The sequence below is a fragment of the Gopherus evgoodei genome, chromosome 3 (assembly GCF_007399415.2).
Source record: "Gopherus evgoodei ecotype Sinaloan lineage chromosome 3, rGopEvg1_v1.p, whole genome shotgun sequence".
Lineage (NCBI taxonomy): Eukaryota > Metazoa > Chordata > Testudines > Testudinidae > Gopherus > Gopherus evgoodei.
The window spans coordinates 71,685,577-71,710,166 of record NC_044324.1 but is presented as its reverse complement, the minus strand read 5'-3'; the positions used below and the strand labels follow the sequence as shown (position 1 = coordinate 71,710,166).

Here is a 24,590-nt window from a genome sequence, read left to right as displayed (position 1 = left end):
CCCGCTGTAAATATCCCGAGACGGGCGGCGGCCCCTTTAAGCGCAGCGCAGCCCGGGCCCGCCAACCGCCTGCGGGGTCGGCTGGGGAGAGGATGCGGCGCGGAGCCGGCAGCACTAGGTACCGGGCGGGGGCCGGGCAGAGCGGCGTATGGACCCAGATTCATTGCAAGGGGCGGGGGCTGGGATGGGGGGCTTCATAGGGGAGGGGCTGGGAGTATGGCGCGGGAGGGGGTCGGCGAAGGCGGTGTGGGGGATGGGAAGGGCCGGCAGCGGAGTGGGGGGGAGGGAGTTAGGATTGGGGAGGGGGCTTGAGGGGGCTGGGAGTAGTGAGGAGGGGTATGGGGGCTTGAGGGGTGGGGGAGGGGTCTGGGAATGGAAGTGGGAAGGGGGTTTGAGGAGAGGAGGCTGGGAGTGGGGAGGACGGGCTTGAGGGGAGAAGGGAGGGGCTTGGGAGTCAAGGCTGCTGATTTTCCATCAGCACCTTCACTAGCTGGGATAACAACCACTTCCTTGTGTTTCATGTCTGTCTGTCCCTTGCTGTGCCCAGAACTCTTCAGGCCTAGGTCGGCATTTACTGATCATCAGCTATTTGCAGAGTGTCTCCTCACTAATTTTTTGTGCCTGACTTAGTCTTGCAGAGTGTTCCTATGAAAACAAAATACCACAAAGCCTGTGATCCTCAGCCCTGGGTCCAAATTTTAAGAATTCTGTCATCAGTTTTGTATCAGAGGGGTAGCCCTGTTAGTCTGGATCTGTAAAAGCCGCAAAGAATCCTGTGGCACCTTATAGACTAACAGATGTTTTGGAGCATGAGCTTTGTTGGTGAATACCCACTTCGTCAGATGCATCATCAGTTTTGTGGTCCAAATATTACCTCTTCATAACTTTTTATAATGTGGAATGATGTAATGCTTAAATCCACCCTTTCATTGTTTTGGGTGGTGGGGAAAGGTGTTTTTGTGTGCAATACCCAAAAAGGCTATCGAGCAATTCCCAGAGTGATACCTATTCCTGTTGACATAACTGACAAGCCTGATACACAGGCATGTTTGGCATGAGACTGTGGGAATCCTGAATTATCTTGCCCTTTCTGGGGGGTTTTCTGTGTGAAATCTAAAAACTGAACCACTAAAATATTCTCAGTTCCTTTTTTTTAAACTGTTGTAGAAAAATGCATTATGAATGATGGCCACTGCTTGCTAAAATGAATGCCAAGAGCTCATGTTCTGAACATGAGGCTAAAAAAGATTTGGAAAGGAGCCAACAGTTTTACTTCTAACTACTAAAAAGTTCTTCCCTGTCAAAATGAACATTCTTTGAGAAAAATCTGAAGAACAACTGTGATTTGAGAAATGGGAGAAAGAACAAAGAGCTTGGATTCTGACCATGACAGAATATCAGATGATGATAAAAATAGCAACTCCTACTATTCAGATGAAGATAATGCATCTCATGCCTCTGACCGATCACTTACACTAAGCTCTCAGTCTACAAGCCATGCGAAAAAAGATCACAAAACAGAGACTTTGAGTAGCCTTGTGCATTACCAAAGTAAGTAGATCACAATACATGGCACCCTGAAACAGTCTACTAGTGTCAGTTGTATTTTAAACTTTGAGGGAAGAAAATATAAATTATTTTATGTTTGGTAAGTGGTCTGTAAGTTTTACTTTGATAACTGAAATGAGCCTTTGTCTATAAAATTCTGCTAAACTTAATTTTAGAATTATTTATTTTTTCTGACAAGAAAATAAAAAAAACAAGTGAATTCTGCCCTGGTCCCATCCTCTAATTGCAACAGAACTTCAGATCTGCTTATGTTCCAAAGGTTGTCATTGGATTTCTTGAAGCAAACCCTTGTTATACAGTATATATAATACTTAAATCCAGGGAATAATATTTATAATTTCTTAGACAAAATGTCCCAAAGATCTTTATTATGGATATCTGTTTTACTAGACTTTCCACTGCAGTTGTATACAGTGTGTTCTTTCTCAAAAGAAATATTCATATTCCCATCCTTGGAGCTTCAAAAACAAAAGTGCTTTATCTGATTATTCTCCAAAGTTAAAATTCATTCCACTCCCATCTCCTTTACCAACACATCCCCCACCTCAATCCCCTTGGGTAAACTGCTTTGCTGACTGGGATTGTGGAGGTAATGGAACTTACTCCCCACTAGGGTGACCAGACAGCAAGTGTGAAAAATCGGGACAGGGGGTGGGGTAATAGGAGCTTATATAAGAAAAAGACCCCAAAAATCGGGACTGTCCCTATAAAATCGGGACATCTGGTCACGCTACTCCCCACCCAGCAAGAAATGAGAAGAGAATAGCTCTGTGACTCCTAAGGTGGATAATGACCGAACAGCCTCTATGCTGAGTTTTAGCTGCTTATACTGAGTCATCGCACACAATTTCCAGTTTAAGTTATAATATATCCTGTCTTTCTAAAAGATAACTTCTGGTTGAGATAGAGTATATGAGTCTCACAGTTTCTTTGACTCCCCTGGTCTGCTCAAGGAGTGCCCTCTTAAGTCTCAGGACTCTAGCCTTCATGTCTCTCTGGGCAGAGACCTGCATACCTCTCCCTTCTCACTGGGGTTTTAGGCTGCACTTCACTGTGATTATTCCAGCAGTCCTGACTGGAATCCAGAACCTGTGCTTGTCTTTCTCTCAAAGGGGCTATGGACGATATATGCAAGTGGTTGCAAATAATGAAACAACTCTTCCAAAGCAAAGTACTTTTATTTAAGGACAAAAGCAATGCAGAGAAAACACACAAAAAATAAAAGGTCTAAACACATACTTAAGCCTGCCTCAGTCATGTGCAGACCCTTGTCTCTCCAGCCTTTCAGCAAGGTTTGGACAAAGGTTCACATCTGTTGATTGGATTAAAATGAGGGCCTCTAGTTCACGCGTTGTCTTTATACCCTAGACTGTCTTTTGAATTCTCAATTCTCCCTAGCTGTGATACTTTTTTCAAGTTGTTTACTTGTCCCAGGATTTGTATTAATCACCCTCTGACACACTGATTTTTAGTTTCTTGCTTTTGCAGATAAGTTTTTGAGTGATACAGTAGTATCACAAAGATACAGATAACATTAATAAAGTCTGTATAATAGTTCCCAAATATATTGCATGTGGTACAATATTTGTCACAGTGGGCTTGATGCAGGATCACTCAGTGAAATTCTGTGAACTTTGTTATGCAAGAGGTCTGACTAGATCATAATGAGGCCTCAAATCAATGAAATGCCCATGGATCATGGCTTCAACCCCTCTTTCTTTGTTGGCCTATTTGGCGCTGACATGGTGCTCAATATAGCTGTGCTAAGGAGTGTCAAGTCCCCCAGCCTGTTTGTATGTTAGCTTCGCATGTAGGTCTCTGGGAAACAAAATTGCCATGGTTTTGTTGCAATATGTAGTGGAGAAAAGAGGGTGATGTATGAAGACATACATCAGAAATGGCAGGATCACCACACCAACCTTTCGTTCCCAGTTTTATACAGATGGTCAAAAGTGCAAAACCATATGTGAGACTCTTGAGTGCTTCATATGGATTGGAAAATAAAATCTATATTGGTAGATTTATCTGAACCCATTAAATAGGTTGAAACAGGGGGTAGCCCTGTGGTATAATTATTACCTGACCCTTTTGTAGCTGAATGTAATGTGCCAAATCCTCTCCATGAAAGGAAAACTGAGTATTGTATATGATTAAGCTATGGAAAGCGGAGTTTCAGATAGAAATATTAGTGGATGAGTCTGTGTTTGTGAAATGCTTAGGGGAAACTAAGAAAAGATTTAAAAGCTGCTGTTTTGCCATAGAATGCTGTCTGTAGAATAGAGGAGATACAATAAGTGCCAAAAGGAAAATAGAGGAGCTAGTGCATGCTCCCTCTTAGCTAATACCTGATTTGTGTACTGTAGTGTGTTTCTGTTGTATGCCAGTCTCATGATTCAGAAGCTGCAATGGCAGGTATAAGATGGCATCCAATATGTTGCTTCTAAAGGCTATTCTGCATTAGTTCAGTAATAACTGCATATATTCAGTTCTCTAAATGACAGTTTTTCTATGGATTATTTGCCTTATGCAGCATGATTATGGTTTGAGCTATGCAAAAAGACTAAAGCCAAGCTTTTTATATATTAAAATACATACAATTGTATTTTGTATGTATTAAAATGTGTGTGTATATATATACCTCCACTAATCCCAGATCACTTTAAAATAGTATCTGTATGTTGTATATATGAAACACGCATACAAATAATATTTTAAATTAATTGGGATTAGTATCTATTAATACTAAAATGAGAATGCTCCTTGGAAAATAACATGTGACAGAACTAAAATTTATCAGGGAAGAACAAATTTTCATAAGGTTTAGAACTTCTTCTTTTTCTAACTGCAATGAACCCATTGTTATCGTCTTTATAGCAAGTACAGTAGCAGGTTTCCAGAAATACTATATATGTATCTAATAAAATTTGAATGTATTTAATAAAATTGCTGCATGCTTGCTACAAAACTAGCTGAAGCTCTGGTGATCACCATTTTAAACGTGTACAGAGATACAGTATTTCTACTTAAACACATAATGAAAGCTGAAATTAATGAATATAACTACAACAGATGATTACTTTATAATTTCATTCTGATGGTTGCAAGCAGCATAATTGGTTTCAAAGTCCGAGTAAGAAGAAAATCAAAGTATACAGCAGCTTTGCAGTGTATCATAAGCACAAATCTCTATTTTGTAGCTATGAAAATGAGAATAAACATTTTTGTGTTTGATTTCTCTAAAGAAAACCACCATGACGTAGGTACTATACAAAAATCTCTCAGGCGAAAAGGGCTTTATTTCAAGGAAGATGCCTGCTTAAATAGAAAAGAATAGCAATGGGCTTTGCTGAGTTCCTTACAGTAAAATCTGCTTTTTTTTTAAGCCGCTAAGAAACCAATTTCCAAATATGCACCAGCCAAAAGAGGGAGAAGGTGGGGTTTTCGCTCCCAGAGCCTCAGTAGGGATTCTCCTGCAAAAGATATAGATCTTGTTACAAAAAGGGTTCTTTCTGCCAGACTGCTAAAAATCAATGAGCTTCGGAATGAACTAACTGAACTCCACATCAAACTAGATGAGCTGCAGAAAGAAAACAGGGCACTGACAAGGCTTCAGTACAGGCAGGAGAAAGCCTTGAATAAGTTTGAAGATACAGAAAATGAAATCTCTCAGCTCCTCGCCCGACATAACAATGAGATTAGAATATTAAGGGAGCGCTTACGAAAATCTCAAGAGAGAGAACGCACAACTGAGAGAAGACTGAAAGATTCAGAGGATGAACTGTACAGGACAAAAAATTCTTTGCAAAAATTGAAAAAGCTTTCTGAAGATAAGCACTTAGCTGAACGAGATGAACTGGCAAAGAAGCTAGCCTCAGCAGAGAACAGACTGGATGAGAGTGAGAAAAGAATTAAGGTGAGAGAACATTCCTGACCTCTCCTACCCACATTTTTTTTAATTTAACAATTTAATTTAACAAATTGAGTAGGAATGCTTCTTTCCAGTATGAGCGTCATACATTAACTTGTATTATCCATTTTACAGCAGTAGGGTGAATGGAAAATGGTTTCTATTGCAAATAAGTAACACCGTGTAAATTTTGTACAGGACTATGCACAATCATAGTGTACTGCATAGATTGTAAAATATGTGTTTATTAATGTTATTTACTGGTATGTTTTATCTTGTGTGTTTTATATTATAGACTTGGCATTTTTAACTTAAATGCTAATCAATTTAGCAATAATTTCCAGAAAGGTATGCAGCTAATTTAATTTTTCATAATCTAGTTTATGCTGCTTGACTAGGTAGCGTGTATAAGAGGAGGATCCTCACAGATTTTAGAGGATATTATGCTGAAGTTCTACAAAATACATTATATTTTTTTAAAACAAATTCACTTGAAAACTAATACAACTCAGCATCCATGCAATGTTTGGTTATTCTGTATAGGCTGGCTGTGGAGTCAGCCTCAAAGAATTATCATCATGTTGTTCAAAGTTATCTCGTGGTATAGATACATGTATAGTAGGTATTTATTTTAGGAATTCTGTGCATAATGTTTGCATCTTAGTCAGCAAAACTATATAGCCATGGGAAAGAAAAAGAGCTCTTTTAAGTCAAAACTATTTATATATTGGGCCTGTAACATTATAAGAGTAACTTAACTGTCTAGCAGTTGTGTGTGGTGTTCGTTTTTGCCTGGTATTTATACTCATATTTGACTGTGTTAAGATGGAGTTAAGGTTGAGTGCCTACGTAGGAAATTTAAGGTAAAAAAAATTACAAAGATGGTATAATTATTTAAAAAAAAAATCCCAAGCATTATTAACCTAGGAAATTCAAGACTTAGGTTAAATTTAAGTGAAATCCAAATATGTCAAGGTATGGAAAAGTAGAGTTGGGAACCCAAACAACATTAGTTCTGCCATACTGTAATCAGGTATTTTCCAGTTGTGGGCACCACATTTCAAGAAAGATGTGGACAAATTGGAGAAAGTCCACAGATAAAAGATAAATACAAATGATTAAACTTGACCTGTGATGGAAAATTGACAAAAACTGGGTTTGTTTAGTCTGGAGAAGAGAAAGGGGGACATGATAACAGTTTTCAAGTAAAGAAAAGGTTGTTACAAGGAGAAGGGAGAAAAATAATTCTTCTTAACTTTTGAGAATAGGACAAGATGGAATGGGCTTCAATTGCAGCAAGGGAGGTTTTGGTTGGACATTAGGAAAAACTTCCTAACTGTGAGGGTAGTTAGGCAATTCATTCCAGTGCTTCGGGAGGTTGTGGAATTTCCATCATTAGAGGTTTTTAAGAGCAGGTTAGACAAACACCTGTCGGGGTGGTCTACATAATATTTAGTCCTGCCTTGAGTGCAGGGGACTGGACAAGATGACCTCTCGAGGTCCCTACCAGTCCGGTGAGTCTATGGTTTACAATTAATGCATTTTAGCACTTGTGATCCCATATGAGATAAGTGATTTTTTTTCTTAAAAGGCACTCTGGATATTTTTCTTCTTCCTCACAGTGTCATCATATGCTGTTCATGTTGAACAGCTGTCACAAGGACAGGGTCTCCCAAAATTAAACCTTCACTAAAAATGGTTAAAGGAAGGTTGGGAAATCTGCGAGGATGTCGTCTCCTCCTCCTCCTTATTCTTATCCCAGTTTTTCCTGGGGATGTTCTTTTATTTCTAATATGCCAGTTTGAGAGCCCTCTGTTGGCTCACATCGCCTCTGTGTCCAATAACATACAGAATCTGGGAGGTATTGTGAATGCCCAGTGCCTCCTCAGAGTTATCTCCCTGTATGTGGGTGAGGTGAGGTTGTGCACCAACCAAAGCTGATGTGGCTGTCCCCTCTGGTTAACATCTGGATTTGATCAAGTTGCTGTGGACACAAAGTCAAATGGCCTCTGTACCACACTAGAGACAGAGTCAGGTTTGACCCTCAAATAGTATTTGTATATATTTTGTTTATTTTAAAAAAACTGTTGCTTTTTTAAAACATTCTATTATCATATGAACTGCAGGATTTGGAGAAAAGCCTTGAGCTGAATAACAGCAGTTTCCAGCGACAATTGCAATCTGAGAAAAAAAAGGTACACGAGGCCCAAGAAGAAAATAAAGCTCTCCAAGAAGATCTTCAACAACTAAATCAAAAGCTAAAGGTAAAAATTATGTACTGTAGTATTAAAATCCAGCCACTTTGAGGTATTTTTAGCTGTGAGAGTACTTTATTATTGAAATATTTCAAGTTTATTTTAATCATTCCTTGCAAAATTAACTTCATTTTTCTCCATATGGGTTCACTCTCTCTTTTTAAATTTAATCTCCTAAACTCTGATTCTGGAATACCCTGTATGAAAGGGAATGTGTTAATATCAGTCATCCTTTATTTATTATTTGCATTAGGTAGGAAAAGGATAGGTCAAGTACACAATCAGAAATCACTGCTAAACTGTAAGCTGTACAGAAAACTAAGGGCTGGATTTTTAAAATCATACCTGGAAATAAGTACATGCAATTAATATGCCTAAATTGCGTATGCAATTACGGTAGCTGTGCACATAGATTGAGTAATTGCATATGCTACTGGCAATTGGCATGCATTGTTACTTTATCTGCACAAGCAATTACTTGCTCATTTTAGGTGTACAAGTTCTAAAATTAGGCTATAAGAATCATTGTTTTAAAAATCATAATGCCCAGTATTATTTAGTACTTCGTTAGTCAATACTTCCTGAAAGAGAAGCTGCAAGTTCGGATTTGGACCAAAATATAGGTTATGTAGAAAGGTTTCATGAAACCTATGGTTGTTAGAAATATTTCCATGACTTTTAGTTCCACTGGAAGAAGTTGTTTTTAAACAGCTAAACACCATGGGAGGATATAAAAGTGAAACTGACTTAAATAATGTTAACTGCCCAGTCTGAGAGAGATTCAAAGTAACTGGCATGTGCTCTGAAAAGTAAATAGGATTTTTAAAACTTTCATTTTCAGTAATATAAAGTGCTACCAGTAAAGTTAAATAAACTTGCTAGTTTCAAATAAATGGGTCTTACGTTGACAGTGTTCCTTTAAAGAAGACTAGGATACCTTGAAAAATACATTCATGAACAGAAGAATCTCAGCACTATTTATTAACTAAATTCAGTATTCCTGGTTAGGCAACATTTATTTCTAGGTTCTTTTTAGTAAGAGCTATGTGAGGGGAATATATCCCAGTATTGTATATGGCTTAAGGCAAAAAAAATGGCATTTTTCTCACAACTGCATCAATTTTAATCTCTGCATTGCTCCAAAGATAATCTTTATGGCTCCAGTTCAGCAAGGTATTTAAGCACGGAAGTCAAAAGGACTATTCATATACTTACATAAGCATGTACTATCTACCTTGTTGAAACAGGGCCTATTTCCCCCAGGCTGACCATCACACAAATTATGGTACAGTAATTCCTCACTTAAAGTCATCCCAGTTAATGTTTCGTTGTTACACTGCTGAGCAATTAGAGAACATCCTCATTTAAAGTTGCACAGTGCTCCCCTATAATGTTGTTTGGCAGCTGCTTGCAGAAAGAGCAGCCTGTTGGAGCTAGCTGGTGGGGGCTTGGAACCAGGGTGGACTGACAGCCCTTCATCAGCTCCCCTAAGTTCCCTGTGCGGCAGCTGCCCAGCAGGCTATCAATTGCCAGCAGTTCAAGTGTCCCTCCTCCCACTGCCATGTGCTGCTCCTGCCCTCTGCCTTGGAGCTGCTCTCGGGAGCCTCCTGCTTGCTGTGCTGGGTTGGGGGGGGGAATATGAGGGTGTTCCCACCCCACACTCCTGCCCCCTGCTTACTGCATTTCCATAGAGTGGAGGTGGGAGGACACAACAGGGCTCAGGATGGAGGGAGCTGTGCTCACAGCAGCTGCTGTCTCAACTTCATGGTCTACTTAAAAGGGCAATCTACTTAGAGTGGTTGAGCGTACTTAAAGGGGTAATGCGCATCTCTCTCTCACACACACGGTATGTGTGTCTGTCTCTGTCTGCCAAGTTGTCTCCCCTCCCTCCATTTGAGCTGCCTTGTAGAGTATGTGGCTACATTAACAACAATGTGCTAACCCTTGAGGGCTCAGCCAAGTTCTAGTTTATCATTTAGCAGTAAGGCAGTCCCTGGGAAATATCCCACCTTCTTCCACCCTCTGACTTCACCACCTCAACCAAGCTTCATAATCATCATTGCTGTGTACAATATTAAATTGTTTGTTTAAAACTTATACTATGTTTATGTGGATGGATGAATGGATGGATAGATAGATATAAAAAATAGTTTTTTATCTGGTGAAAAAAATTTCCCTGGAACCTAACTCTGCCCCCCCGCCCATTTACCTTAATTCTTATGGGGAAATTGGATTTGCTTAGTCGCATTTTTCAGGAACATAACAACAACGTTAAGTGGGGAGTTACTGTACTTGCATTTTTCATATCGTCTGCTGTGTTCTCTTTCTGAATAATACACCCAGGGCCAATTCTGACAATGCTGCCAAAGCTGTAATGTAGCGGATCCTGCTTGTCAGAGTTACTGCCCGGTCCAGTAGCAGGTAGTAATGCTAATGTGATTTTTTTTTTTACTTTATATAATACAAAAAATTAACATGGTAGGCACATGCATCTGTAATTTAGCTTTCTAAAATGTTAAGCACCTTTGTATGAACATATTGGCCTTCAGTTTTATCTTAGCTAAATTCAAAGATACAATACTAAATGTGAGAGAGTATTTTGGCAATCAGTTGATTTTTGAGAGGGGAGGAAACCATGTACTAGAAATGTGATTTAAAGATTTGAACAGTTTCTTTAAACATTGTGCTGAATAATCAAGGACCTTATTCAATCAATGAAGAATGAACTATATATATAATTTTCCCTTAAACTGCATAGTTGCTTAGCCTTGCCACAATTTATTTCAATGGCTGTTAAATATAAGTTGATGTAACTTTATTAATTTAACTCTACTGCCTCTACCTCATTCATTATCAGGAAAAAGAGAGAGAACTTGATGCAAAAAATATATATGCTAACCGTATGTTGAAGCCATCACCTAAAAAAGAAACGGATGTTACACAAAGAAAAAAAGGTAATTTTAAAAAAAGGATATAAACTGAAAAGCTACTACCAAATAGACTCTATTATTTTTTCAGTGTTCAAGCCATTAAGTGTTTGTTTCATTTTGACCCTTTCAGGTCCTGTCCCAGGCTATGGAGTTCTTTACTCTCTGTAAAACACAGCAGTCAAAACAACCAATGACATGCACTGTAATTTTTTATTTGACTGTCCCTCTAATAATAGTACAATGAAGCCACCTTACCCCCAACAAAACAACTAAGTCTGTCTGCTCTTAATTCAACAGTTTACATTTATCCCAAATGTTCATGGGGGGATGGGGAAAGGGCTTTGTTTAGAAATAGTTTGCTATTAAATCACAACTAGTAATCAAGCAGGTAGCTTGATTATAATTAGACCCACTGGAAATATGCACCATTATCATGGATTTAGGGTTTCTCTGAATTTTTGCTAATTCCAGTTTGTAGAGCAGAATTTACGTATGCATTGAAAAAAGTAGTATAGTCCATGTGACTGAAGATAATTTTTCAAATGCAAATCAGTGTACTGATGTCTTCTTGAATCTGCAGGCAGACTGAAAGCTTGTTTTACTTATGTATATAGGGCCAGATGCACTCATACAGAATCAGTAAGATTACTCACCAGGAGTAAGGCAAGCAGTCTTTTCTGTGTCATTTTAAGCAGGTTTTGATGTCAATACTTTTAAACTATTTTATGGCTGATCCCTTTAATGGAAATATCCTGCTATTACGCATCATCCAGTCACTCACTCACTCACTCATGTCCGTCACCCCAATCGGGGTATGGGCCGCCAACAACAGATCTCCAGAGTCCTCTGTCCTGGGCCATTCCTTCTAACTGGTTCCAGGTATAGCCCATTTTTTTGCTATCAGCTTGAAGGTCACGTCGCCAGGTGTTTCTTGGACTGCCTCTTTTCCGCTTGCCTTGGGGGTTCCACCGCAGTGCCTGTCTGGTGATGTTAGTTGGCTGCTTGTGTAGTGTATGTCCTATCCAACCCCACCTTCTCCTTCTGATTTCTTCCTCTGCTGGGAGTTGACAGGTCCTCTCCAATAGGTGGATGTTACTGATGGTGTCTGGCCAGTGGATCTGGAGAATCCTTCTGAGGCAGCTATTTATGAAGGTCTGGATCTTCCTGATGGTTGTTTTGGTTGTCCTCCAGGTTTCAGCTCCATACAGTAGAACTGATTTCACATTGGAGTTGAACAGTCGAATTTTTATTGCCAAAGACAGCTCTCTAGAGCTCCAGATCTTCTTGAGCTGTAAGAAGGCTGCTCTTGCCTTACCAATCCATACTTTGATGTCTGCGTCTGTGCCACCCTGCTGGACGATGATGCTACCTAGGTAGGTAAAGGACTGCACTTCTTCCAGGGGGCTTCCATTCAGTGTGACTGGGTCATTGCTGGTGGAGTTAATCCTAAGGATCTTGGTCTTGTCCTTGTGAATGTTGAGGCCAACCTGTGATGACGTGGCTGCCACTATGTTGATCTTCTCTTGCATCTGCTGTTTACTGTGCGAAAGAAGTGCAAGGTCATCAGCAAAGTCCAGGTCATCAAGCTGGGTCCACAACGTCCACTGGATTCCATTCCTGCTCTCGTAGGTGGATGTCTTCATGATCCAATCAATGACGAGGAAAAAGAGAAATGGTGACAACAAGCATCCTTGCAATTTGTACCTGGAAGGTGTTAGTAAGCTGCCCTCCATGGATCACTCTACAGTGTATACCGTCATATGAGTTCTTAATCAGGTTGACCACCTTTGCTGGGATGCCGTAGTGCTGAAGGAGCTTCCAAAGGGTCTCTTGATCCACGCTATCAAACGCTTTCTCATAGTCAACAAAATTGATATACAACGAGGAGTTCCACTCTATAGACTGCTCGACTATGATGCGAAGCGTTGCTATCCGGTCTGTGCATGATCTGTTCTGCCGGAAACCTGCCTGTTCATCTCGTAGCTGTGGATCGACAGCATCCTTCATTCTCTCTAAGAGGACTCAGTTAAAGACCTTCCCTGGCACCGACAGGAGTGTGATTCCTCTATAATTGGCACAATTGCTAAGGTCTCCTTTCTTGGGGATTTTGATGAGATATCCCTCTTTCCAGTCTACTGGAATCACTGCTTCTTCCCATATCTTCTCAAAGGGGGGGTACAGCATTTCCACTGAAGCATCCAGGTCTGCTTTCAGGGCCTCTGCTGGGATGTCATCAGGTCCAGCCGCCTTCCTATTCTTCATCATGGTGATGGCTTTTCTGATCCTGTCTCTGGTTGGTTTATCGCAATTAATTGGAAGGTCCTCGTTAGCTGAGTTGATATCTGGTGGATTTGGTGATGCTGGTCTGTTCAGGAGTTCCTCAAAGTGCTCCACCCATCTGTTCATCTGTTGTTCTATTCCTGTTATAGACTTTCCCTGCTTGTCTTTAACGGGACGTTCTGGCTTGCTGAACTTTCCAGACAGTCGCTTGGTAGTATCATACAGCTGTTTCATATTACCACTGTATGCTGCCTGCTCCGCTTCTGCTGCCAGTTCATCCACATACTCTCTCTTGTCCTTTCTGATATTCCTCTTCACTGCTCTGTGGGCTTCAACATACTCTTTTTGAGCTTTGGCCTTTGCTGCTCTAGTCCTGCTGTTGTTGACTGCTGCCTTCTTCTTCTTTCTGTCTTCTATCTTGATCAAGGTCTCTGCTGTGATCCACTCTTTCTGCTGGTGTTTCTTAATTCCAAGCACTTCCTGGCATACTGACCTAAGTGTCTCTCTCACTTTCTGCCATCAGTTTAGTACACTGTCTTCCTCTTCCTCAGACTGATCCTGTAATACTGAAAACTTATTCTTCAGCCTCAGTCCAAAATCTTCCTTGGTCTTATGGTCCTTCAGAAGGCTGACGTTGTACTTCACTCTTCTGTCTGACGTGTCTATCCAGTTCTTTTTCAGCTTCAGCTTCAATCTGGCCATTACTAACTGATGGTCGCATGCCGCGTCTGCTTCTCTTCTAACTCTAACGTCCTGCAAGGATCTTCTAAACTTCTTGCTAATGCAGACATGATCGATCTGATTTTCTGTCGTGCCTGCTGGTGATACCCAGGTACTCTTGTGGATCCGCTTGTGAGGAAAGATGCTACCTCCTATGACCAGGTTGTTAAGTGCACACAAATCCACAAATCTCTCTCCATTCTCACTCATCTCTCCCAGAGCATGGGTCCCCATGACTTGTTCGTATCCTGTGTTGTCAGGTCCAATTTTGGCATTAAAGTCTCCCATAAGGATGATGATGTCTTTGTCTGGGAGAATCTCTAGTATTTTCTGGAATCTGTTGTAAAAATAATCTTTGTCCTCCTCTTCGCTGTCATTAGTTGGAGCATAGCACTGAACAACATTCATCTTAATCCTCTTCATTTTAGTTCTGAAGAATGCTATGATAATCCTGGGACCATGTGCCTCCCAACCAATCAGTGCTCTCTGTGCCTGCTTGGACAACATGAAGCCTACTCCCTGTGTGTGGGGTGCATCGCTCTCTTCATGTCCTGAATACAGCTCTTCTGTCAATAGTCATCTCTGTCCCGCTTGCTTCCATCTTATCTCGCTAATGCCTAATAGGGTCAGGTTGTTACTCCTCATCTCTGCTGCAACCTGCGCCATCTTTCCTGACTCGTACATGGTCCTCACGTTCCATGTGCCTATGGTAATCCTCCTGGTTGCAAGAAGGGTAATCGGCTTAGTGGCTTCCTCACGGCTTTTACCACCCAGCGTCATGCATCTTTGAATTGAAGACCCTTCTTTTTCCAGGGTAAAAGTCTCTGTTGTCTCTATTGTTGGCGTTTCTGTAGCAAATTGATTTTTACGGGGTGGAGTTGCTAGCCCCACGCCCAATCCTCCTCCTTTATCCTGACTTGGGACAGGCAGATGGCCCCAAAGGACCTCTCTGGTGGAGTTGCATCATCCAGTGTTCTTAGGTTAATTTGAAAGGTTATTCCACAGAGACAAGGTTGCAAGTCTCAAAAATGCAAGCAATAGACTATGCTATAGTATTAAAATTGATCCTTCTAGAGAAACAAAAAGACCATCTGTGAGGGAGGGGAAATAGACAAAATAGACAAAATTTAGACCATTGGCAGATTGTGGGGGAAAAGTATCCAAGGGGGATATTTTTAGATATTTAAATCTACTAAATTAACTCATTATTTGTGGATATATTAAAAATATCTTCAGACTTTTCCAAACACTTTCCCAGAATCTCGGGAAAGCTTCTTAGAATTTGGCAGCATTTCCCACAGGTTCCTATTGGCCCTAATTATGAAGTACTTTGACGTTAAGATACTTTCAGAAACATGTAACTTTTTGTTCTGTGTTGATTTATTTTTTGTCCTTTCATGTAATTGTTTTTGCTCCAAAATTTCATCAAAATGGATATAGAATTTTCTTTTTCTTTTTTTCTTTAGAGATCAGCCACAATAAAGACAAAAACAAACAAACAGAAAAAACCCTGCTGATCCTCACTGGATCATGGTGCTTTTATGTATTCTTCTAAGTTATAGGAATACTATTAGCTCTTAGGTATAAATTCATGAGAAGCAAAGATTTTTTTTTTAATTTTGGGTTTCCTTTTATTTGTGAATATTTTGAATTACAAAAAAAAATAAAATTTGACTTGCTTTTTTTTTTGTATATATTTATTACAGCCTGTAGCCAGAATACTAAAAAAGGAATCCAGACTACAAAAGGAGTACAGACTAGTGGGTACTTCTCACCGATAGAATTTCCTCCACCACCAGAGTTTGTTTCTGTTTATGTAACAGATCAGAAGGAAGAGGAGACACTTCTCAGAATGGTGAGTTATTTTATAGTTCCAAATAATCCACTTAAGAAGCTACATTTCCTAAGGTCTAATTTATATTTTAGGAAAGACATCCTCATATCTTAGGAAAATGATTAGGCTCTCAGATAGACAAAATTACGGTTTTACATAACCCTGTTTACATTTCACTTTCCTCTGAATCCTGTTGACTATCGTTAACTTGCTCTGCTTCTTTTATTACCTTTTATCATTTCACTGTAATCTCTACTGATTTGACATTTTGGTTTCTTTCTCCTTCTCTGTTTCTAGTCTAGATATATGAGCAGTCCCTTGTTCTCAGTATTTTTGCTGAGCCTTAATTATGATTTACTTTTAACTTCCAGCCTTCTTCCACAATCATGGATTTTAGCACTTCGTCCCATTGCACTAGTGTCCAAATCCTATCTAGTAGTGCTCCTCTACGTAAAGCATGAAATATATTTCTGTTATCTTTATCCCAATGTTTTTTGCTGTTAACATCTTCGTTATAAAATAGTATCTCTCTGATTTTTAATACTTTTGAGCCATCAGACCAAAATTCAAGTGAAGTGTAAGGTAATATAAGTTCACCTTCTTAGATCTACTTGCACTCACTGTACAAATGTTTAAAGGGTATGAGAATTGTAACTTATGCACAGAGGAGCTACCAGAAGGTGTTCGTTAAGAAAGGTAGAGACTACCAAGTCTGCTGTAAATTCCATATCTGTAGAATCATTGAATACATTGGACTTTGCTTAAAAGTGAAATATCCACAAGGATCTCCTGTTTGTTTCCCTCCCTACATTTGTAATATGTTCTTTCTAATTGTGGGAAAGCTAAGCTTAAAAAAAGTGTAACTTTCAGCTTAGGAGGCACTGAGATTCATGGTCATTGTGATCTCTGCCTGAAGGAAATTTCATATTTGGAAAGCCTTGTTTCCTCCTTCACAGAATTTTTATCCTTGTGGTTGACCATTCTTGTTAGTTCAGAAGAAAGTAATGATTTAGAAAGTCATGATGTCAGAGAGAGAAGTGGTTCCCTAAAGTTGCTTGGATCAATTTCAAGAAGTTTTGATTACCAGGACTGAAACCTTGAATATGTTTCTCTACAGCTGGGAATCAGTTCAGCAGATAGAGCATTAGGGTGGTGCTTTTGGGAGGCCTGTGTTGCTGTTTTCTATAACAGCTGAAGCTTTTTAAGGTTGGCAGTTTGATTCCTAGGTCTTTAGTTCTAAAATCTTCTCCTCTATTATCTATAATCTTTGGTGCAAGAGTCCTTTAAAACGTGCATCCGACGAAGTGGGTATTCACCCACGAAAGCTCATGCTCCAATACATCAGTTAGCCTATAAGGTGCCACAGGACTCTTTGCTGCTTTTACAGATCCAGACTAACACGGCTACCCCTCTGATACTTTAAAATGTAGTAGATTTGGGTGTTCTGCCTTGGCCAAGGGTTGGCAACCTTCGGCACGCAGCCCATCAGGATAATCTGCTGGCAGGCCGCGAGACATTTTGTTTGCACTGACCGTCTGTAGGCACAGCCCCCGCAGCTCCCAGTGGCCGGGGTTTGCCGTTCCCAGCCAATGGACCGGGACTTCATTGTGCTAGGCGCTATACAAACACAGAACAAATAAATTTTAGTATGAAGCATTACAGGATGCAGGTTCTTTTAAAGATGCCATACAAAATCAAGTTGATGATTTGCGAGTACTTAAGACCATGTTAGGTCTGATAAGAGTTTTAGGGCCATTTCCCCAGCTGAGATAAACTGAAGTGGCTTCATTGAAGTCCTTAATATCATTCCAATTCAGAAGATTTTGTGTTTTAAAAATAAACAAAAAAAGCTGTTGCAGAAATTTTCTATCACGCTTTCTTTTATCAATTTACATCAGGAACAGGAAACTCAGAAGAAAGGATGGAAAGAACAAGCAGAGCATCTAAGTCAAGAATGGAACAGGGAGAGAGAGGAGAAAATGAAACATGACCATGAACTGCAGGCATTAGAGGAGAAAGCCCAGAAACTATGTGACGGTAAGAAAACTGTGGCTACTGCCAAGCTGGAAAATCTAGACAAAACAAAATACGAATCAAATGAGGCCTGTAACACTTCTCTTGAAAACAACAAATTGATTCTGGAAAAGGAAAACCACTAAAAAGGATAAATGATTTAACATGAACAAGGTCAAAACAGAAAATATTAAGGAATACAAAGTAACCTCCTTCCTGTGCCCTGCTATTGCTGCCCCAAGACAAGCCTTCAAAGCCAGATACCAACTGTGGAGAACCACAGCTGAAAAAAATATCCATGAAAAAAGTCAATGGACAGTTTGCACCGACTGAGAATCTGCCCCTGGTGTCTTGGGGTAAAATAGTCCTAATATTAGCACTCTCGTCCACCTTACTGTAAAAATAAGATTTTTTTTCCCTAGCATTCCCCATTGAAATTCAGCTTCCTACTTCTCTTTCATAGTGGGAGATGCTATGCCATATATAGATGAAAAATATTAACTGTTGCAGTTTGTTTTCATAAGCTTGGTATAAAGTACAGTACAAGTTAGTGCCGTCACCACCGAGGTCCATGTCCCAGCTCTTCAGAGAGGATTCCTGATTGGGGGATCTATTCTGTACACGTGTATCAGGTTGTTCTTGTTCCACTCTGACCCTACCTTAAAACTTCATATTTAGACTGGACAATTATTTTTTGGATGGGTAAATATTCAGAAAATTGCCTTTTTGTGTGTGCATGCAACTTTGTGTGTACAATCACTTGGCCACAAACTCTTAAATCCATTGTGTATGCAGTTCATATGTGGAAGGACCTGATTTTCACCCCCTTACACCTCATGTAGCCATTTTTACCTGTGAAAAGTAATGTGTCTGTTTTTGTAAATAATCATTTATGTTCACTTGATGGTGCACAGAAAGCTTGTGCAGAGGTATTTTCAACACACACTATGGCCTGTAGACACGCAAGTGAGGAAGAGGTAGTATTTTTAATTGCTCCCTACTGTAGGAAAACTTAAAAACAAACCACTGAAAATTATTACTCATTTTGTATTTTGTTATCCAGTTGGCTTTGCAGTAGCACTTCAGAAAACAAGTATATTCCAAAGTTGTCTTGAAGTCAGTGATGTTAACAGAGAAATATAAAGCACACTGTCAGAGTTATTAAAATCAACGATGTTATATTCATCTCTGTTCAAACACAGGGCAAGGATAAAATCAGTAGAATATGAAAGTACTAAAAGAGATGAATAATGCAACTATACTACAAAATTGGTATGTTGTTTTAAGTTAGGATAGAAGATTTAGCCTGTGTCTAATTGTAAATATGTTTATGAAAAATGACTTCTTTAAAAACCAGTGCTAGTTGCAAGAATTATAAAAGCTCTGTTTTTATATATGACTTAAAAATTCCTTTTAAATATTAGAAAATGTCAAATAACTTTTTAAAAAATTGCATGCAGAGTGGGAAAAAGAAGAATTTGACAGAAGGAAAAAAGAAAATAACTTTTTATTGGCTAAAGAAGAGGAGGCAAGAATTGAGTCAGAAATATATAAAATTGAAAATGAGATATACAACACTGAAAAACTAGAAGAAGACCGACAAAAAAAAGAATTGCTGCTGGCTAAAATGTATAAAATTGACAGAGAAACTCAAAGCACTATTAGTATGAAACTTGCTTCACAAGCACACCTCACAGATACAGCATCAAAATCTGACTCCCTAGAGAAAAATGAGAAAACCTACCAGTTCTTAGAGACCACAGAGAAATTATTTAATGGATTTCCAGTATATGACAGCCATGATGTTATTACAAAAGCAGGACAGAAGCGGCAAAATGTTAGAACCACAGATTCAAGTAATGATTTGACATTTGGTAGTTACGTACCTTCCTTTGGGAAAGGATCGGGGAGGCCAAGTTGGCTTAATCAAAAAAGTATTGTCTTAGAAGAAAATACTAAGGAAAATACAGATTTCAATACTAAGAAAGAGAAAAAGTCTAATTTAATGGAGCAACTTTTTGGAACTAGTGCCAACACCATCGCTCCACCTAAAAGCAGTGACTCAAGTCCTTTGGAAGCTGACTATGATTCCGGCAGTGCTCTTCCTCCAGGCAAAAGCAATAAAGTTAAAGATGATGATTTTTTTTTCAGTGAAGGAAGACATTTTAACCCAAATAGGCACCGTTTACAGCACACAACAAGCCGGCCAGCAGTTAATGCTGTTGATTCTTTCGAAGATGAAATTGAAGAAGTAATCCTGTGATGATCACCTTTTATATAACTTGTGTGTGAAGATGCTATCCAAATATTTTAATACAGTATTTATTTTATACAGATTTTAAAAGTTTCAGATATTAAAGCCTTGTGAAGGGATGATTTCAATAGATAAATATATGTATAGAGGAAATATACACTGCATATTCAGATAAACCGGTCTGGCCTACTCTAACCAGTCTGGCTCCTTGTGCAGTTATATTTTTTTAATGTATCTTTCCTACAGTCCATGAAAATAAGGAGTTGCAGTGATTACTTTTTACATACTACAGCCAATAATCTTGAGGGAATTTCCTGACAGATTCCAATGTAATGCAACTGAGTTTGGGTATTTGCTCACTTCTTCATTCAGGAGGTGATACTATTTCTACCCTACTCATATTCCAGTCTACTCTCTGTATGTGTGTTTGCCACTATCAAATCTGTTCAACTGCCAGGGCACATTGGTGGTATTCCAAAAGGCCACCACTAATGCTCTTCCATGGATTTGAATGGGAGGGAAAGTAGTTGGGGAACGCTTATACCTGCTTTTCTAGAGCCAAAGATGACCTGCGTCACTTTTCTCACTAGTCTCTGCCTGTGGCTACGTAAAGGTCCCATGATACTTTCCACACTCTTGTCTCCTGCCAGGCTGTGCAATGCCATTATTCCACTGGGATATTCAAATACTTCAAAGCAGATTCAGTGCAGTTAATGCAGGTCCTATATATAGCTGCTGGAGTTTGGTTGGTTGTTTGCTTTCCCCAGTTGGACTAAAAATAATACAGATAATGAGGGGAGGAAGGATAATTCAGCCTACAATTTGGAAGGCTATGAGTTATGGCCCCATCAACCTTTTTGTTATAAGCTAGTTTTGAGATGAGATAAATTGAGATGAGAATAGTGTGCATTGCTAAACATAACCTACCCAAATATTTGTGTGAGAAGGCAGAAACCTTAAATTCTATAAATCCATGCTATCAGTTGACTGATTTCAGAATCTGAGAAGGTGCTCTGATATATTGATACAAATGTGCTATAAATGAGATCTGGAATACTTTAAATATAGAAGATGCTTATAATTTGGAGTTGTTGCTCATTCTCCCTTCATAGAAACATCTTGCCTACTGTCTATTAGAGAACTGATGCTGGAGAAACCCATAGAAGTTCTCAGCCCATTGCCTCTCCCTCTCTCCGTCCTAATTAAATCATTCCAGTTGGGTGTACAATGTGATTTAGCCCTCTGTTGTATGTACTAGTACAGTGTATACTTGTTTTATCTTCCAGGCCAGACCCCTGCTGTTGATCTTTTTTCCATGTTAAAAAAAAATTATAATTGGACAAAAATATTTTCTTGAAAATTATAAATGTTCAGAACTGCTAATGGGTCATCTTGTGAGTTTGTATACTTGGCTTTGTGTTTTTTCTTAATTTTTTTCAACTCTAGTATTGGACTCTGTAGTTTGATGCATAAAGCATAGCACTGTACTGTTCACAGGGAGCTTTATTATTTAATGTAAAATGCATACAAATATAAACACGGGTTGGCTAATGGTGCAATGTGCTGTTATGTGAGAGAGCCTGCATTCGGGAGCAACCACTAGACTCCCACGTCAACGAGCTAACTTAGGAAAATAGATAAAACACCATATTCCACACCAAAGGCAGCTAGAAGTGTCTTGCCCTTGATGTGGAGTACCTCCCTTTGACTGTTGACATCTGCTATCTGTGATGCATTCGGAGTGCCTCCTTGTGGTGATACGGGAAGGCACATGTAATTTCATCTTTATGAAAAGGAACATGTAGTAAGCAGGGAATGACAAGCCGTCACCTAGAATAAAGGAATAGGTGAAAAGAGAATGTAAAAGGAACTCATGCCATAGTGAGTCACAGAAGACCCTACATAGAAAACAAGTATCTCAGGATCAGCATCTTTTTCCACATCTTCACAGAATTTCTTGTCATGCAAGAAGTTGTTTGGTCCCAGATATATCAGGCTAGAAAAGATCTCTAATTGTGTCAGACTTGTGCTCAGCATAGCTGAGGAGAGAGGGAGGCAAAGGTGGCTTTAAGCCACCTTTGTTTCCCTCATCCTCTTGGCAGCCAGGGACTAGTCTGGCTGTAGAGCTACTCTAAATTTAGCTAGTTTTGTAAGAGCCTCAAGGGATTGCTATGCAGCCCTGGGATCACAGGTGCAAAGTGTGCTCTGGTCATCCTGTCTCCTTCAACCATGCGCCTAGTACGCCCCCTTTCCAAGGTGAGCCAGGAGGGTGTATCGGAGAGTCAGCTATGCTGTCTCAGCACCTGGCTAGCATTCTTCATGCCAGTGGAACTCTGACCTGCCCATTCAGAATAACTTCAGAGCCCTTCTTCAATACTGCAACAACATAAAGGGCTGTAACATGGGCCAGAATCTGGCCTGTCATCCCCAGCTGTGCATACATAGTGCTGATGATTTATAATCTTCAGTTCCAGCTGCCATACATAATTTTGGAGAGAACAACATTTCTTCATGAATGTCTCCAACCAAACACTTACAAAAGGTCCATGATGGATGATGAGCACATCTTCCAGTGTCTTGTGGCATGCTCAGAGGGCTGATGGAGAGGGCCATGCTCAGATGCCTGGACCCTCCTACCATGAAAAAGCAGCTTTTAACATTTTTAGTGCGAGAATAAATACTTAGTATGTGTTCGTTTACTACAAAGCAAAGAGAATTTTATAATTGAGATGTTAAATTAACATGCCATAGACATAATCATTTTTAATGTTTATAAAGAGATGCTGTAGTACTGTTCTCGTATGTATTAATTCCAGTTATATTTATTATGTAATGTCAGTTGCTTTTGTAACTTCTGATTCATTTTCTGTATAAAAATTCCAATCATAACAATCTTGATTTTTAACAGAATGGTTTTTATTAAAGAATTTGAGTAAAGTTTTTGTATGGAGATCACCTTCAGCAAACCAGTTTTCTTGACTCGTGATTTTCATGAATCTTTACGCCGATTTTCTTTGTAGCAAAATTACCAGTCATGCTTATTTACTGCATAATGTGTGTGTTTTTCAAATCTAAAGCACAAACTTTACCGAATGAAACACAAAGCTAAGTAATATATACCTGAAAACAAACCAAAGGTCAAAATTTACATTGAAATCCAGGGAAAGATTCCTATTATTTCAGTGAGCTTTGGATCAGGACCTATATGAAGAATTCTCTGTGCAGGGTAACTTTTTTGAAAACAGAATCTGGTATTGAGTTATGAAATAACTATTTTTTTCATTTCCCATTCAGAAAGTAAATTACTCACAGAGCTAGACCATGCTTGATTTCCTTCTCACTAACCAACTATCTTAGGGCCCAAATCTGCTCCATTGACTTTAATGGTGTAGGATCAGGCCTTTAGTTTGCGCATCCATTTATGCAGCTGCTCACAATGTCAGGAAAATTCTAATTGGCTGATAGAGGTAGTCAGTTTCTGTCTTGAATAACATTCCATTGTGTATGCATTGGAATCATGTCAGATCTTATGAGAGTTGGTTCTTCTCAGTAGTTGGATGGGAGTTGTAAGAAATGGTGTTGGAGAGTGAATAGGAGTGTCTCTTACCTCTAGGTGAGTACTGATGGTATCTGCATGCTGTCAGAAGGCACTGTGCTGCAGATGTTGGTTTACAACTGAGACCTAAAACAATGATGTAACTGCTGTGAGCATTAAAGAGCATATGGAACTTTTTGCTAATCCTTGGCCAATTCTAAGCCTGTAATAATATGCTGCTGAACTGAATTTGCCTGCCATTTCAGTTGGATATCCATGGTTCCTTTTCATGTTGGAGATCACTTCTTAAGATTGTGAACCTTTTGTAGACATTCCCCTCTCTATTCTGCGACAAAACTCGTGCTTAATTACACTAAAAAGTATTTTACATCTGTTTTAAGAAGATGAAAATACTGTACCCAGTACACTAAAGTGAGTTGCTTAATAACATTTTCCTCCTTCTTCCTGCCTACTTCGTAGCTACAGTTCCTTGCTACACCTTCCAATTTTAGTGTTACCTGCAAACAGATTTGATTACAGTTGAAAGATAGGAAGCAGCTACTAAGGGTGCAGAGAGGGCTTTTATTTTAAATTGACCAAAAATGTCTCTGAAAATCCTAAAAGGTGCCCTGGCTACCACCAAGCAATAACTATCATTGTTTGTTATCATATGATCTACTTCTGTAACAGAAACAGCTCTGCAGGGTCTGTAGAAGGGCTTTATGGAACATAATATTGTGCACCAGTGGTTCTCATTCTCATCCTCCCTTCATGGTTCATCTACTGCGTAATGTTGCTGTGCTGTCCTAAGCAGAAACTGGGTGGCACTTTAGAGATGGCTGCATTTCAGTGGTGGTGATGTGATTGCTCTTCATTTTATTTTAAGTTTGTAAAGCATTTTGATATATTTGGGGATAAAAAACACGGTATCAGTGTAAGTTGTTAGTAGGACAGGAGATAGCCTTTTTTTAAACAGACAAAAAACAATACAGAGATAAACACACAATGTAAATGATTGTGGACAAATTGGAGAGAGTCCAGTGGAGGGTAATGAAAATGATCAGGGGGCTGGGGCACATGATTTATGAGGAGAGACTGAGGGAACTGGGCTTGTTTAGTCTGCAGAAGAGAAGAGTGAGGGGGGATTTGATAGCAGCCTTCAACTATCTGAAGGGGGGTTCCAAAGAGGATGGAGCTTGGCTGTTCTCAGTGGTGGCAGATGACAGAACAAGGAGCAATGGCCTCAAGTTGCAGTGGGAGAGGTCTAGGTTGGATATTAGGAAACACAATTTC

General features: G+C 39.4%; 1 protein-coding gene across 1 annotated transcript; it reads left to right on the top strand.

Annotated features, from left to right (window-relative positions):
* Window positions 1-22,690, top strand: LCA5 (lebercilin LCA5). Its single transcript, XM_030555800.1, has 8 exons — window positions 1-118; window positions 1,168-1,551; window positions 4,953-5,482; window positions 7,603-7,740; window positions 10,589-10,685; window positions 15,368-15,516; window positions 17,394-17,532; window positions 18,969-22,690. Exons 2-8 carry the CDS (start codon window positions 1,353-1,355, stop codon window positions 19,769-19,771), a joined length of 2,055 nt encoding a protein of 684 aa, XP_030411660.1. The 5' UTR covers window positions 1-118; window positions 1,168-1,352; the 3' UTR covers window positions 19,772-22,690.
* Window positions 22,691-24,590: the final 1,900 nt, after the last annotated feature.